Source organism: Trichoderma aggressivum, assembly GCF_033847375.1.
Source record: "Trichoderma aggressivum f. europaeum strain CBS 100526 chromosome Unknown scaffold_024, whole genome shotgun sequence".
NCBI lineage: Eukaryota > Fungi > Ascomycota > Sordariomycetes > Hypocreales > Hypocreaceae > Trichoderma > Trichoderma aggressivum.
Window position 1 is genome coordinate 319,096 of NW_026946390.1, and position 15,773 is coordinate 334,868.

General features: G+C 54.0%; 5 protein-coding genes across 5 annotated transcripts; 3 read left to right on the forward strand and 2 right to left on the reverse strand.

The window, feature by feature from the left end:
• Positions 1-104: 104 nt before the first annotated feature.
• On the reverse strand, positions 105-1,841 carry Triagg1_6257 (uncharacterized protein; the record flags this gene model as incomplete). Its single annotated transcript, XM_062900861.1, has 3 exons — positions 105-1,032; positions 1,118-1,625; positions 1,691-1,841. The coding sequence occupies 3 exons, from the start codon at positions 1,839-1,841 to the stop codon at positions 105-107; spliced, it is 1,587 nt and encodes a 528-aa protein (XP_062754803.1).
• A 1,596-nt stretch (positions 1,842-3,437) lies between these two features.
• Triagg1_6258 (uncharacterized protein) lies at positions 3,438-4,278 on the forward strand (the record flags this gene model as incomplete). Its single annotated transcript, XM_062900863.1, has 2 exons — positions 3,438-3,712; positions 3,774-4,278. 2 exons carry the CDS (start codon positions 3,438-3,440, stop codon positions 4,276-4,278), a joined length of 780 nt encoding a protein of 259 aa, XP_062754804.1.
• Positions 4,279-5,007: 729 nt separating this feature from the next.
• Positions 5,008-6,424, reverse strand: Triagg1_6259 (uncharacterized protein; the record flags this gene model as incomplete). Its single annotated transcript, XM_062900864.1, has 2 exons — positions 5,008-5,279; positions 5,395-6,424. 2 exons carry the CDS (start codon positions 6,422-6,424, stop codon positions 5,008-5,010), a joined length of 1,302 nt encoding a protein of 433 aa, XP_062754805.1.
• Positions 6,425-12,169: 5,745 nt separating this feature from the next.
• On the forward strand, positions 12,170-12,712 carry Triagg1_6260 (uncharacterized protein; the record flags this gene model as incomplete). Its single annotated transcript, XM_062900865.1, has 3 exons — positions 12,170-12,210; positions 12,263-12,444; positions 12,498-12,712. 3 exons carry the CDS (start codon positions 12,170-12,172, stop codon positions 12,710-12,712), a joined length of 438 nt encoding a protein of 145 aa, XP_062754806.1.
• A 607-nt stretch (positions 12,713-13,319) lies between these two features.
• Triagg1_6261 (uncharacterized protein) lies at positions 13,320-15,026 on the forward strand (the record flags this gene model as incomplete). Its single annotated transcript, XM_062900866.1, has 2 exons — positions 13,320-13,672; positions 13,775-15,026. The coding sequence occupies 2 exons, from the start codon at positions 13,320-13,322 to the stop codon at positions 15,024-15,026; spliced, it is 1,605 nt and encodes a 534-aa protein (XP_062754807.1).
• Positions 15,027-15,773: the final 747 nt, after the last annotated feature.

Sequence of the window (15,773 nt, forward strand, 5' to 3'; positions counted from 1 at the left end):
GCTTGCTTGCCGTCTGCCCTTCCAGCGTCCCCTGTTTCCCCTTTTCTTCCTCTCTATTTATTGTTTTTTCTTGTTGTTTCCGTACAAATTGTTTGTATATCTGCTCATTGGTCATTCTTAGCCTCCCAAAAGGCAACATGCACTCCCTGCGCCGGAGTCAGCACAATGTCCGTCTTCAACTTCAACTCGCCGCCATCAATCTCGTGCATGAAGCCCTGGACCCGGTCGAAGCGCTGAAAGATGCGGCATAGCGTGTATCCCATTTCCGTAAGCGCAAACTGCTGGCCGAGGCAGAAGCGCGGACCGGCGTTGAAGGGGATGAACTCGTGCGGCCGTGGATGCCAGGCGGCCCAGCGCTCGGGGCCGAAGACGGCCGGATCGGCGAAAGCTTCCGAGACGGGCGGGTAGAGATCGGGACGGCGCTGCATGACGAGGGTCGAGTATGCGACTCTGGTGTTTTGGGGGACGGATAGGGGTAAGGTGCCGTCGGGGCCGCCGCCTCGGGGGAGGGTAGTGTCTTTGAGGGCGACGCGGACGTTGAACGGGACGGGAGGGTATAAACGGAGCGTTTCGCTGAGGACGGCGCGGAGGTAGGACATGTCTTTGAGATGTTGGTAGGTGGGCAGTTGGTGGGTGCCGACGGTGGTGAGAATCTCGCTGCGAAGACGAGCGACAGCTTCTGGGTGGCGGCTCAGCTCATACATGGCAAACGACAGGGTGGAGGCGGTGGTGTCGCGGCCGGCGAGCAGGATGGCGAAGATCTGATCCCTTATAAGCTTGGGATCGCGGGTGAAGCCGGCGAGCTCGTGCAGGAGGGTGTAGTCCCTATCGGACTTTGTGTGTGCGGCGAGTTGGTCCGGGGTCATGCTCAGGACACGCTGGATGATGGGGTTGACCAAGTTTTCGATGTCTCTGATGCCGGAGTAGAAGGGCTTCTTGGAGATGAACGGGCGCATCAGGGGGGCGCGGACGATGATGTTTTGGATGCGCTGGACTTCGTTGAAGGAGTTCATGAGGGTGTGTTGAGGGTTTCTGCGTGCGTGGTCAGTTAAGCTTCAACTTTGATTTTGCAGTCTCATGAAAAAAGAGAGGTAACACATATCTAGAATGTTCTTACGTTAGAGATTTGAAATCAGTGCCCAGCAGAAAGTCAGCGGAAGCGTCAAGCGTAAACCGAAAAAAGAGATCTTTAATGTCGACCCGTCGTCTATCAGCCCGCGAGAGATCGACTGACTGATTCTCCCCATCCAACGGACCGCCGTTGGCGATAGCCTTGAACAACATCTGCACGTGCTTCTCGAAGCAATACAAGTCGCTCACGCGGTCTCTGGAGAACTGCGGCCTCAGAAGCTGGCGAGTGTCGTGCCAGGGGGCCCCATCGATGGTGAAGATGCTGTCACCGAGGAAGTCGTACCACTCATCGTGGAACCGCTTCCCCTTGCCGAAATCCTGGAACTGAGTTGCCAGTACGGCTTTGATGTTCTCGGGGTCAGCAGTGAAGCAGACTCGTTCGTTGAGGACACGCATCTCGACGGTCCAGAATTGGGAAAAGAGGACGTCTCGCCATAGCTCAAAGGTCTGCTGGCGGAATGTGGCGCGAGCACCGTAGTAGACGAAATCCAAGCCTGCGAGATGCGGTTAGCAGATTGGCTCTTTTGTGTTGAGATTGTGGAAGAGGCCGCTGGTTTACCAAACGGAAGAAGAGGCTTTAGAGAAGGGCCGTAGCTGCCGAGGCTCTTGATCTTTTGGTGTTCTCGTATACGGCCGACGATGAATACAGCCGTCCACACGCCAGCCGCGGCGAGGAGGAATTTCTGCAAGAGAAGTTCGATGAAGCCCATGGTTTCCTCGTTTCCAGTGGAAGTTGGTATATCGATTACAAGTATATATACTGTTGATTGAATATGTAGCTTAACCTCGAGCCGTGAAGGATGCTCGACCCCAGGGTGGAGGTAAGAGGGTTATTCAAGTCGAGTCGTAAAAGCTTGTTGAAAGCAAAAATCAAAGCACATGCAATGGTTCTCATTCGCTCACGAATTCACAATCGCGACCCATTACAAGCAAAGGACAAGCACAAGAGTTACGATTCCGAGCAGCAACTACGATATAAACGAGAGGTCGCGGGGCGAGCCTCGGCCGACAGAGGCCACATGCACATGCATATGGTCAAGAACGAGAGGGGGAGGCAAAACGCGGAGAAGCTGAGCTGCAGAAAAGGGCGCCGATTGATCTTCGGGCTCTTCCGGGGGAGCCAAACTAGTTGGACGGAGGCGAACGGTCGGCATTTGATGCCTCATTTCATCTCTGGCTTTGCGATGGTGTTTATGCGACAAGGATGGCGGGCGATTAAAGCAGTTCATCCCCATGGAGGCTGCTTCTGGGATTGACATTCGATTACTTTGATAATCCAACTAAGCTATAATTATAAAGATGGTATTGCTAAAGACAGAAAGTGCTTGGAGAATAACACCTCATGGGATGCAAACATGGACAGGATGTGTAGCTACCCTGCACTACCTAATTAATTGCTAATTTCCTGGTACAAGTCGACCCCGGGTATATGGCTGTTCATCTTTTTTCCATGTAGTTTACATTATGTAGTATTATTATCATTCGATTGAAACCATTCCGGTTAAATCCACGCAAACGTCGCCTGGCTACCAATAAACTACAATTCACAAATGAGGTACACACCACTCCGGAGACTGATCCTGCAACCGACCGTCTTCCCCGCCATGGCGTAAGAGCTACTCCGTGGAGATGTACCAGATACTTGAACTTTCCTTACCCTACTAGACCTATATCTTGTCATAGTTTACTACTAAGGAGAGATAATCATCTCCCCTTGGAACTTAGAATTCCATGAATCGTCACAACAACGCCATGTAGCAGAGTCTAGTGTTGGAATACTATCAGTCCTCCTACAAAGCCCACACAATAGCCGCATACCATATTCCGTAAATAGCCCTGAGACAACCCTGTCAGCTGTAAAAAATGAACATTCCAGACTTGCTTCCTGTCTGCTCATGTTTCGAAATACAGGCAGCCGGATCGGGAGCACCGAAATAGAGCAAAAGGCAACAGAGTTCAAGACATGGTGAATCAACGCTGAAGTCTCTTGCCCTTATTCCTTCATGAAAGCTATTTATTTTCTTCTTCTTTCCTTTCCTTCTCTTATACCCACGATCCCTGTATTGCCTCTATAGGATATAGAATATTGTCTAGTACTCACAACATCTGACAAGAACCCATTCACTTAGACGTCCACAAAGATGCAATAGAGTTAGTCCATATCAGTCCCGCCACAGTCCCACCAGCCACGAGGGTCAGCCCACTAACCACCCTACGCACTGACTCCAAACCAACCGTCATAGCTTCAAACTTCAACCTCCAACCTCCAACCTCAACTTCTCACCAAACCTCCGCTATCCCCAACCATGTCCAGCTTCCCCCCCGACTCCCACGCCCCAACTCCTCCCATCCTCCCCCCCAAACCAAGCAGCCAAGAGCCCTCCCGCATCGGCACTCCAGCCTCCGGCGCCCCTCCGCCTCCGCCGTCCTCCCTCTCCGAAGCGGGGCAGCAGTACCGCGCCGCCGTCATCCCGGGGGGCATCCCGTCCGCAACGCCACCTCCCTTACCATCCGTCGCTCGAGCAGCCGAGATCCCCGACCCAGGCGACCAGTGGCTGCCCCAAATCCTCCAAGACAAGTCGTAAGCTTTCGCCCCCCCAATCCTCCTCAAACACATCTTTACTAACCGACTTCTAAAACAGAAAGCAAGACATCGCCGACATCCTCACAAGCCCAGCCCTCCTCAACGCCCTCACAAACTCCCCCGCCTCCATCCACCCCTCCCTCCTCTCCTCCCACAACTCCCTCGCCGCCTCCCTCTCCTCCAACACCGACCTCGCGTCCCGCCTCGCCGACGCAGAATCCCGCCTCGCCCGCCAGCGCTCCTCCGCCCAGGCCCAGCTCCTCTCCATGCACGCCCTCGAGCGCCAGTGGCGCCAGAAACAAGTCGACATGGACCACGCCCTCGCCCGCTTCAGCCCCGCCGCCCTCTACCAGCTGCTCGCCCAGAGCGTCCAGGAGCAAGGGCTCGTCTGCCAGGCCATGGAGGAGAGCTTCCTCGACAGCGACGGCGTCGACGGCGGCGAGACGTCTGAGAGGGAGGCCGCCGAGTGGATACGAAGGTATAGAGAGGCCAAGACGCAGTTTTATCTGAGGCAGGAGCGCAAGGAGCGTTGGGACGAGGGCCGCGTAGGTGGCTGGAGGTGAAGTTGTGCTTTTTTTTTTCTTTTCTGGGAAGCGAAATGCTGGCGTTTTGGGGGTGGCAATAGCGGTTCCATGTAGTTTCCCCTCTTTGGGCATGTCTTTTCATATCGTTGACGAGCATCATGATTCGTAATTAGACGGGTGACTTGTATGACATAGAAATCCCATAGGAGAGCTTCTATTTCTTAGTTGGATTCATCATGTCTTATATGTAAGGGGGGAATCAAAGGCTGGGGCGTAGCCTTCCTCTGACCTAGCTGTTGCAGCTTTACTGAACATCTTGATGTTAAATATAACCTCCATAAGGGGGGAATATTTGGAGTCCGTCTTTTACACAAGAGTACAGTCAGATTCTGCACAAGCAAGCACAAGCATAGAGTCATTTTGCTGTAACCTCAATCTATATCAAACTTCATTCTAGCTTCACTTGGAAGCAGACAAGTTTTGGACGCTGCTATCTATGTCGTGGAAAATACATGTTGATGTGTTTTGTGCTTAGACAGAGAAATGTAAAAAAAAAAAAGAAAAAAAAAAGTCTATCATCAAGGACTCTCTGTCTCTCTAATGTGGCCTTGATAAAAACGATTGCGTTCAAGGGTATCGTATCAATGTTACAAATGTTGACAACAGGCTATGCAATGCTGGGGAATCTGGAATTCTTCTTCTTCTTAAAAAAAGTCTCTTTCATCTTTGTCAAGAAAAAAAAAAAAGCGTTGTGTGTCTCAAAACAGGTCAAGGGCCCGGGCCAAGACCCAAAGCACTGAATGGGCTCTTGATCATGTCCGGACTCCGAGGGCTCATGGGCAGAGCAAACAGGTCCTCCTCGGCATCCTGGCCATCAGGCTGCTGCTGCGGAGGAGCTGCGTCGCCTCGAAGGGCAGCATCAAGGGACATCGGCCCGGTTGGGCGGCTGCGTGAAATGGCCGCGAAGGATGACACGGCAATATCACCTCCTAGAGGGGACAGCATGTGGGACTGGCTCTCGGGGCTGGTAAAGGTGTTTGCTGTTTCGGGAGAACTTTGTATTAGTCCGAGATCACGAGTACAAACCGCATGAGATGCGCATATGTATGAGATGCTTTCTGGGGGAGGGGAGGAGAGGGGAACGGGCAGGCTTACCTGCTGGGCTCGGCACCAGATCTGCCGGCGACGTGGCCAGACGCAAACCCTTGAGCTTATCACCAAGGCGTCCAGTGACGGGAGAGCGGGGAGTCATGGCGGTAGGAGTGGGAGACGGAGGAGCGCGCAAGAAGTTGTCCACGATCCACTGCTTCTCTGCCAGAGCCATCTCGAGGCCCACGCTCTCGGCGTTTGCCCTCATCTCGGCCTCCATCTCGAGCTCCAGCTCCCTCAGGCGCTTCTTGGCCCATATCGTGTGCAAGACGCCCCGCGGGCCAGATTCCGCCTGGAAATACTCGGGGAAGATGGCCGGCAGGGGCTTGAGGATCAGGCTGGGCCGTCCTGGACGCGCAATCGTCACGGTTGCGGGCACCGGTGCCTCAGGAGGCAGCATGAAGTAGACCCGACGCCTGGCATCGTCCTCGTCGGTATCTCTGGCCGGCAGGAAGGTAGACTTGCCGGGCCATGACACCTCCCAGACGGCAGCGTCGACGACAGGGCTGGAGGGAACGGGGACGGGCTGGGCTGGCGCGGCTAATGCATCGTCGGCATGAATATCATGAGATTGAGGCCCGGCCTTATCACTGGAGACGACGTCGACGCTAGCATTCGTCGTATCTTGACCGGACAGGGTGGGGGCTGCGGCGGCGCCAGGATACCACTCGACCATCAAGATCTTGGTACCATGATCGCTAAACTCGAACCGAGCCAGATGGGTTGCGACAGGAGCCGTGTCCGAGCTTGCGTCAGGGGCTGTGAGAAGCTTGTCCTCGGCATCGTCCCTGGCGACGACAGCGCTATCGACGGCGGCGGGCGAGACGGCAACTAGCCTGTCAGGATCAGGACGAGGTTGATGTTGCTGCTGCTGTTGATGGGTCTGGTGCTCAGGCTCGGGTTCATGTTGCTTCTGCTCCTCCTCCTGCTGGTCACGCTCAGGGCCAAGGTCAGGCTCGGCGTCATGCTGCCTGAGTTCATGCTCGTGCTCAGCATCAGCAGCAGGCGGCCGAGAAGGCCCCGAAGATGGGTCCATGGCGAGAAAGCTGATAAAGGGCGACAGAAGAGAAACCCCGTAAGGCAGAGGGCTCGTTGGGTCAGAGGTTCCCAAGTGATGTGTAGCGGCAATGTCCGCTCGCCCGGGGGCTCGGTGACACTCGGGGCAATGAGTCGGAGGATCTTTTTTTCCTCTTCTTTTGTTTTTTTTTGGTTGCTTCTTTTTTTGTGGTCGTCGTCTGTCCGTTAGGGTCGCAGTAGCCGGTACATGATCGCTTGCTCTTTTTTCTCTGGGGAAGCGAAGAATCTCACGGGGGGGCTGGCTTGTGGCAGAGAGATTAAACAAGGACAGCGATTGTGTGGATGGAGGAGATTCGAGTTTGTGCCTTTGTGCTGACTTGATTGGAAGAGGGGGTCGGGGTTTAGGCCGTGCGGAGCTTCGGCGAGGTGCCACTGCCTTCCTTGCGAGTAACCGCGTGAAGCAGCTTCTCTACTATAGGTTTCTCTCTCCACGGGATTACTTTCGGTTTTCCTGCCTTTTTTTCTTCTCTCTTGTCTCCTTTCCTTTTCTTTTCTCCATCGCGGTTGGCCACGGGAATCTTCGCGGTCGCTCTGTCTGCTTCTTCGCGATGGTTGTACGAGTACGTACAAGTGAGTACCTACGACACAAGTGGTATCGCAATTTAGGGGCCAGGTTGAGACGACACGAGCCCCTCCAAAAGACCGAGGTCTAGTCCGAAAGACCTGCTCGCTCCATGATACTGTAGAGGTGAGGTCAACTCAGACTCAGTGGAGATGGGAATGGAACAAGACTATTAGGTTGTCCATGACTCTGTGTCTCCCCATCTCCCTCCATTAGTACTAATGACTACTAGACAGCTTCATCGCGCATCGATGGCATCTGCTTCTCTGTATCTAGTACTGCAAGGTATCCGCATATTCGCCTTGTCCAGCTCCAGCTCGTGATGAGCAATGTCCGAGTTAGTATGTATTATTTTAAGCAGCTTATCGGTCAGTCACTGGTGCGGCTCCATTTCTGCAGCTCCAAGTTGTTATTAATAGCAGCACCGTGCATGAGATTGAGTGGAAGCCAGTTCCCGTTCCCTTCCATCCTGCTGAGTCAGCGGACAGAGAGGGCAATCTCAGTTGGTTGTGTGTTCGAAACGCAAATGTTTGTTGCAGGACGGGCAATGTTACACCAATTGATGCATTTTCGCCGTCAACATGCCCCATCCCCCACATCGCCACCGAAAACCGCCGAGAGGGCCCATCGGCTAGGTACCGCATCAGCTGAGAGAGGGCGCTTTCATGTCCTTTGCGTATCTGTACTTGTACTTGTACTTGCACTTGCACTTGTACGCGAGCTGGGCTCTAGAAGCTCTTCCAGCAAAAGCCACCGGAATGAAGCCGTGATTCCCGATCCCGCCATTTTGCGCATTGTGAGGCAAAGCGCTCCCGTATTGGTGCGGGCAGTTTCTGCACGAACCCGGCGGCCATGTGCGAGCAATATGGGAAAATGTGCCATCAAATATGCTCAGCTCCGGGGCTTGACCGGCTAAATCTGCGCGGATAAAGGCGGTTGTGCTCCGTTTTCTCCTCAAAAGTCAAATGACGATGCAAGAATGGGCAGCAGTGAACGAAGCCACTTGTCTGTCGATGATGAAGCTCTTGCTCCCGTTGCAAAGATGTCATGATCACCGCGAGTGATGCTACCTCGGTAGTACTTCGTAGCCAACGCGGAGAATTAGAAAAATCAGTACTACCTTACATTACCTCTTTGCCATGACATTGCAATGGATGCTCCCACTCGTGCTCGGCCGCTATCCACGTGCCCCGTAGATTAACGTGGACCGTCAATCAATGCTTCTTGTCTCCGTATCAAAGGTGGGCTCCCGAGGCTACGAACCAAGACGCGCAAATAGTCCGCCCGAGACAATGAAGAAAAAGCGGAGGCTGAGTCTTTGAGCTTCTGATAGGGCAGCGCTTTTCATGCACCTTCGGATAATATTTCCGACAAGTGTTTGCCATTGATGGATTGATTGTCTGCCTGCTCGGAGGGAGCATTACAGTTCAGTTGGAGACCCATGCATGTTACTCTGTAGGTTGCCAATAGACTCAAGCGAACGTTCACAGCGGGGTGGCACAGCTTCTTCTCAGAGCGAGGTTTCATCAGGAGACACAGCAGCAGCAAAGGGAAAAATAATAAAACTCGAGGCCCCACGGCAGCATCCGAGTGGACTCGTACGTTCCAGTGCTGGACAATCCCTGGAGCAAAGGACAAGAAAAAGACGTTGGAAATCTTCCGAGAAACCACCAGCCCCGTGGAGCCCTGCATGGGGACAACAGGTTGACAGAGAAGAAGCACCTCCAATGCGGAAGTTGAACAGGCTGACCGTATCGGTCCTTCGAACGAGGCGAGATTTGAATCTGCGACGTGCTGCAGGGCCTATGCCTAGTAGGGCTTCACCTTCACATGCGTCGGTCGAGGGTCTCTTTCTTTTCGTCTTACGTCTTTGGCTGCGACTCTGACGCTGGAGCTTCGTCTTTTTTTTTTTTTTTTTTTTTTTTTCCCATCCTGCTGCGTGAGATCCATATTGGTTCAGCTCCGGATCGGTGCTACTGTGCCATCCTGGTAAGCCGTGGCTCCGTGCTTTTGGCTACAGGATTGCTCGCTGCAAAGTAATTTCTCCTCAAAACCACCCAGAGGGCGCAGAAAGCACAGTGCCAGCAGGCTCTCAGGCAAGGGTCCCCGTCTTGGGTAGCATTTTGCTCGATGATGAGGTAATCCCGACGCAGCATGATTTCCCTGATTACTCGTGCTCTCGACTCTCTCTCTCTCTCTCGCCTGTCCCTTTGCCTTACCGCTCCGGCGCCAAGGTACGAGCATTGTTGCTCGCACTGCCGCCAGGGGAGCATTTTCGTCGAGTTGCGTTGCCAGTGCTTCCGGCCTGTTGCCGTGGCGCCATTCCGAGCTCCCCGACGCAGGTATGCCGATTTATGGGGGCGGCTTGATAGGACAGGCAATCTCGGGGGCAGCCATCACGCATCTTTGGGGGCGACGTCACTCGCGATCCAATTGGTAGCAGCAGCAACAAAGATAGGGAAAGGCATGTGGGAGCATCACGTGATGGGCCTGGGAGCTGCTCCGATTTGACGAATCGTGGGCTGCAAAATGCAGGGTTGGCAGGGTTGAGACAGGAAAATACGGGGGTTTGATAAGATCGCTGGTCGATGCCGGCTGGACCACAGTCAGGAATCCGAAACGGCCACGGTGCCGGTGCGGGCGATGCAAAGGGCAAGTTCAACGAATTGCTCGTGCTATTAAGGGGGCTAATGCCGGTACGGTAGTATTACAGTATTAGCAGGAAAAAGGACGGAAACAAGAAATGAATTGGAACAGTGAAGAGAAGGAAGAAAAAAAAAGAGAGACAGAGCAACAGACAGGTTCGTGCAAGTGTTGTCTTCGTTATCGACGTACAGTCGGCGAAAGCGACGGCCGAAGCAGCGCCAAGCGTCATCGGCACCACACTAGACAGTTGGGCTTTTCTCTTTGCCTCTGCGCGATTCATATCTTGCCGACTGCACATCATGTCCACTTGGGGGAACCTCCTTGTTTCCTACTTTGGACATTCACATTGACGGATTCAGGCAGGTTGCTGCTGCTAGGTACGGGGAGCAAGACACAAGCTGACAAGGAAAAAAGGGAGGCGGCTTCGGTAGTTGCTTGATGCCTCCATGATTTCAATGATCAGCCCCATCTACCGAGCCGCCATGAAGCAAATTCACCGGCGCCAACCCCGTGATGCTGGCATGGACCCTAACGCAACAGAGGCAAATGCGACGTAGCACTATACTGCCATCACCTTGCTGTGCAACGTCTTCCCAATGGCATTGAGGCCTGGTTGGTGTGGGGAGCTGCCTGTCGGGGTAGGGCATGGCTTGGGCCACTCACCTCTCTGCTGCTGCAGTCTCGTCCTCTCGTGTTTGGATCGACAATTCCATGAGGCACCAGAACGGCCGGAGTAGGGCCGCAGTGGCCTCCTCCCTCTTTGTCTCGTCTTGTTTTTTTCTCCCACACTGCCCTGACAAAGACCACTGTGCTGGTTTTCCTTATTTCAAGCCCAGTTCTGCTCACACGCCCAGCCCTATCCGTAGTGTACGGGGGCATTGACGCATATGTTTCCGTGTCTTGATCTCCATCGCCAATGGAGGATTCGGCCGGGACGGACGGCGGCAACGCCACGGCTATGTTAGCATGCTGGCAACTGGGTAGCGCGCAACGTCGGCGGTCGGCTTCGTGATGCATGGACAAGAGTCATCCATGCATGTCGGGTTGGTGTACCGCACGGCATACAGGTAGGTGATATTGGGCGCGCGGAAGAGTGGTGAGGCAGGGCATCGAGCATTTTCCGTACAGGTAGCCGTCGCCTCAGAAGCAACGGGCGCGCCGTGTGTCGACTTGCCATCAGCATGGTCATGGTTCATGGTCATGGTCATGGTTCAGGTTCATGCCAAACAGTCGCTTGCTCTGTGCTCGTATGTTATCTTCGGACCAACTAACCCAAACAGCGGACGACGATGACAGGAGATGATATGGATAGGTAGATAGCAGACCATTGTATGTACGAGTACGTGTACAGCAGACCACCTTAAGTCCGCGTGGCCTTTCCGTCCAATTTCGCTCGATATCCCGCCCTCGGAAAATGGTCGTCGGGGATAGAATCGAGTTGGTTGCTGGAGCCGAGTAACACTTGCCGTATGTATGTATGGGAGTATGTACGAGCATGCGTATGTAAGGTCTCGACGGCGCCATGTGCGAATCGGGCAGACAACGTGATTGATTCTCACACGCATGGGGCTAGAAAACGACGCTCGTAACATCCGGGCCTGGGGGCATCGTGCCCTATTCGTCGTAGCAGCAGAGCAGTGGTGTGCGTTGTTTTGCTGTCTCCCGTCCTCTCCACGACGCACGGTCGCGCAGCAATACGAGGAGCACAGCTCTGTGTGCAAACCAAAACCTGCTTGCTGCTTGTTCGGCCTTGGAAATGCAACGACAACCGCCTCGCCTCGCCTGTGCCTGTATGTACGAGTACGGTAGAACAGCAGATTTGAAGCCCCAAAGCTCTTATCTCTATGGAGTGTGTTTTGTCAAATGGAAATGGAGCCGCCATCTCGGGGATGCTGTGCGGCTGTGGATCGCGATAGTGGCCCGAAATGATCCAAGGGTGGGACAACGCAAACGCACGCAATCAATGTGGACAACGCAAGGACGAGGTACTAACTTGTGCTGTATGTAAGTACCTCGTACATACTCGTACATACAGCGCATCGTACATACAAGCAACCGCTCGAATGGCGGCGCTACGGCTCTTGTTGGACTAGCGAGGGCTGGCGGTTCGGTAAGGGAAAAGAAGATTGGAAGCGTCGTCGAGAAACGCAACGACTTATTTTTCGTTTTCCCCTCTTGGGGCTTTTCTTCTTTTCGCTTCCGAGCACGTTGCGACACCGAGGGATTGGGCTGACAGAGCCAGCGCACGGCCTTGCGCACTGTCTGGCGATTGGCCGCGTTCGGCTAAATGCCATTTCGAAATCTCAGCAGCGCACGCGACGAACGCAAGTGCGAGTACCAAGAGGTCACTAAGAAAGTACCTCGGGGTAAGGGTCGTGCTAGCTGGGCCCATGGCGCAACGACCAGCTGCTACTTTGTGGCCAGCCGCAGCCTTAGGTACCGCGACCCCTAGCCGAAGCTTTCCCACGGAACGACTTTCCCCTTGCCTTGCCCACAATGGGGGTTCGCCATCGTGCGGATACGCTCGCGGCGCTACTGTGCGGCCCGACTGCCCTGGCCCACAGAGGGCCGATTTGCTAAGAGCGACAGCCTGAGAGGCGTCGTTTGGAGGAGCGGAGTACGTACCAACGACAGCGGCGCCCCCCCCTCCCCAAAGCTGCCAGCCCCAGATGCCCCGGACATTGCCCCAAGGCAGACGGCATACTGTACGGGGCACCCTGGCCGCGGCCCTGCAGGCCTTGTTTGGGGGGCTCCGCAGCGCAATCAGGACCGTACGCACACTGTGTGCCAAAGCCCCCAACGTTGCTCGGGTCGCTGGCTCCAGCACCTTTTCCTCAGCAGCTCCACTATTACGCCGGCCAAACGGCCGCCTGGGCGAATCAGCGCGGCGGCTTTCGCTCGCCCTTCTGTTGCGACTTTGCAAAGGGTGCAGAGGCTTCCGTGGACCTTTTCCTCGCCCTCTCGCCGCTGTGCTTCTGGTGCTTCGTGCCCCCAAACAGCGCTCCCAAATGCCCCGGGCGATCCCCGACTCCCACCTAGCGGGCTGCTAGCGGGCCCTGTTCCACTGTACGTGTTCCACTGTCCTTCCCACACATGCCAGGTTCTCTTCCCTATCGCAATTCCTCTCTACACTCCCACCCTCATTTTTCTCATCCTCTGCCCAGAGCCTTGCCCTGCTTTTTTTTGCACATCGCGTACGAGTAGCTCCCTGGGTTGGTTTTTTTTTTTTTTTTTTTTTTTTTTTTTTCCCGCTCTCACCTTACATCGCCGCGCCAAATCCGTCGCTGCGCATACTCGCACTTGCACTTGTACTCATCCATCGTTTACACGGCAGGGCTTAGACGCAGCTCAGAGACGACTCGAGACGACACAAGGACGAACCGAGACGAGACGAGACGAAGCTGCCCTTGACGGCCAACCAACGTCGTCGTCGCCTTTCCATTCGCCGCAATCCTTCGCTCCCCCTCTTCTCTCTCTCTCCCTACTGGGCGGCTTCGCCATACTATTCCCCGCCATGTTAAGACGACTGCTCTCTCCCTGCGTCCGACAATAGAGACGCCTTCAACTCCCCGAGCTGGCCGCGGCCGCTCGTCACCCATACAACTCTGTATCTCGTCGCTCGTTCACCTCGCCTCCATCGCCCATCATGGCTGAGTCCCAGCCTCAGCGCCGCGTCGCCGCCATGGATCCGCCTCACCTCACCGAGTTCGCTTCCGAGCGCTACTTTGAGAAGCTCAGCCAACTCCAAGCCAGCCGCCAGCAGGCGGATCATGCGGAACCCAGTACTGCGACGACGGCGGCCCCGTCGAGATTCATCCTGCCGCTGCGAGAGTCGTCCAAGCCCACGGATGTCGACGCCCTCAAGCCCGTCGACTTGAAGCGCGAAAAAGGCCGCTTCCTTAGTTTTCGACAAAAGCTAGGCACGAAGCATTCCAAACCCGATGCGGAACACACGGCGACTCTACCTTCAAGAGCCTCTACGGAGTCGACGCGGAAAAGGTTCGTCATCTTTACCCAAAAATTTTTATTCTCTCATCGTGAGCAGGGATTTCAAGAATCTTGAGTGCTGACTAGCGTTATTCTTTTCCATCTTCTTTTTAGCATACCTTTTGATCAACTATTCATCGCATTACCGAGCGAACTACAGCTCCAAATCATCTCATCCCTCCCTTTGACAGATATTCTTAACCTCCGATTAGCCTCGAAATCATGGCACGCACTCATCACCGCAAACGAAACACCCATTGTCCGACATCATCTGTATAACCAAATACCCGCATATGCTCTCCGTCTATATCCCGTACCCGAGAACTCCGCCGACATCAACTTCCATTACCTGTGTAGTCTGTGGCATCGTCTTCATGTCGCGGCCAAGCTATCATACTTGATGTGCGAGTGGATTACAAAGGACATATTCCTAAGACAGACGGAGGCCCAGAAGCTGGCATTCGCACCACAGCACGAGCGTATGCGCCGACGACTGATACCCTTACTATTCACCGTTTTCCACTTTTTCGAGACATACAGGAAACTACACCTGCAATATATCGCTGAGCACGGAAACGGATTGTTAAAGGAGCCATACACGGTGAACCCGATCGAGACGCAAATCATGAACATGTACGACAACCGGACGTTGCTCAGGGTCCATGAGGTCTTCCCTCTCATCATCTCATCCTTCTGCCGCCGCCTGCGACCGCCGACGTACGTTGGTCGGGTGGAACGATCATTGCGTGGTTATCTGAGGGAGAGACCGCCCGACGAAGTCCATGTTGCCGTTTTGTGCCTAGGCGGCCTTCGTCAGGTGGAGAGGCTGTGGGAAACAAAGGGCTACAACAACCGACGGACTGCTGTTGATGTTTGGTTCGGTTCTCTCACCAAGGAGCCTGTTGGCGAAGCCTCTGCCAAGAGCCGGTTAGGACTAAAGGCCTTTGGACGAAAGAAGTCAACAAGCAGCGATCGGCCTCCACACCGGACATCATTCAGCGAGGGCGGCCGTAGGAGTCCGTGGGGATCGGTAGACTCTACCCACAACGGCGGATTCATGCCGTACAGCGTCTTTGGCACCAGTCTCTCCGCCGATGCGCCCATGGCACCTCTCGATCGCGACCAGGCCAAGACCCTACTAGGGGACCTCCCATCACTGCAGGGCATCTGGCTCACAACAGCCGAGGCCATGATTATGGATCGCAAGATTGTGCAGCGGCCGCAGGACATTAAGCGGAACCAGCAGGTCATGCTGGATCTAATCCAGGAGGACGGCCTGGACGAAGAAGACGAGTGGTGCTACGGCCGCCACATGTCCGACTCGGTGAGACCACCCGCCGCAGCCCTTGGCGACGATGCGGATTAAAGCCCTTCCTACTGTTTTTTCTATTATTATACTCGCCAATACATATACGGCTCCGTCGAACCTTTCTTGTCTCTATATACGCTTGCTTTTGATCGAGCATGCCGTCTTTCTTTTGAACTAAGCAAATCATCTGCTTATACCATTTTTCCCTTGAGTTTTTGTTGTGTCCTCGTTGACGCAAAAAGAAAGCATTTACAGGCGTTTTTATTTTTTTATTTTTTGGGGGGAAGGGGATTTTGGGAAGGAATCCACGCGACGTGGAATATCCGGCTGTGGAATATCTTGGGCTTCTTACTGTGGTTTACTGCTGTTTTTTTTCTTGCTCTTCTTATCTATCCATATTCTTTCCCTCTAAAGATTTCCTTTTTCTCTCTCTTGATTTTTTCCCTGTATTGGTTTGGTCCTCTTTTTTTTTGTATGTGAGATTTGCCCTTGTTCAGATGAAAGGGCTTCCTTCTCCTCCGTCTTGCTGGGAAATATCCTGCATTGGGCAAACAGCTTTCAGTCGCAGCGTGCATAGAAACTTGTGCGCAGTTTGTATCATGGATCTTATCTGCTCTGCTCTGCTCTGCTCTGCTTGCTTGCCTGTCTGTTGAACACCTTTTTGTGTGTTATTTTTCTCTCACCTTTTCGTCTCTTAGCAGCGGCTTTCTCTTTTTTCCCCTTCTTCTTCGCTATATTTTTTGCGTACTCTCATTTTGTAACACTTTTGGCGAAACTGGTATGGCCAGCGCTGATTGCAAAAAA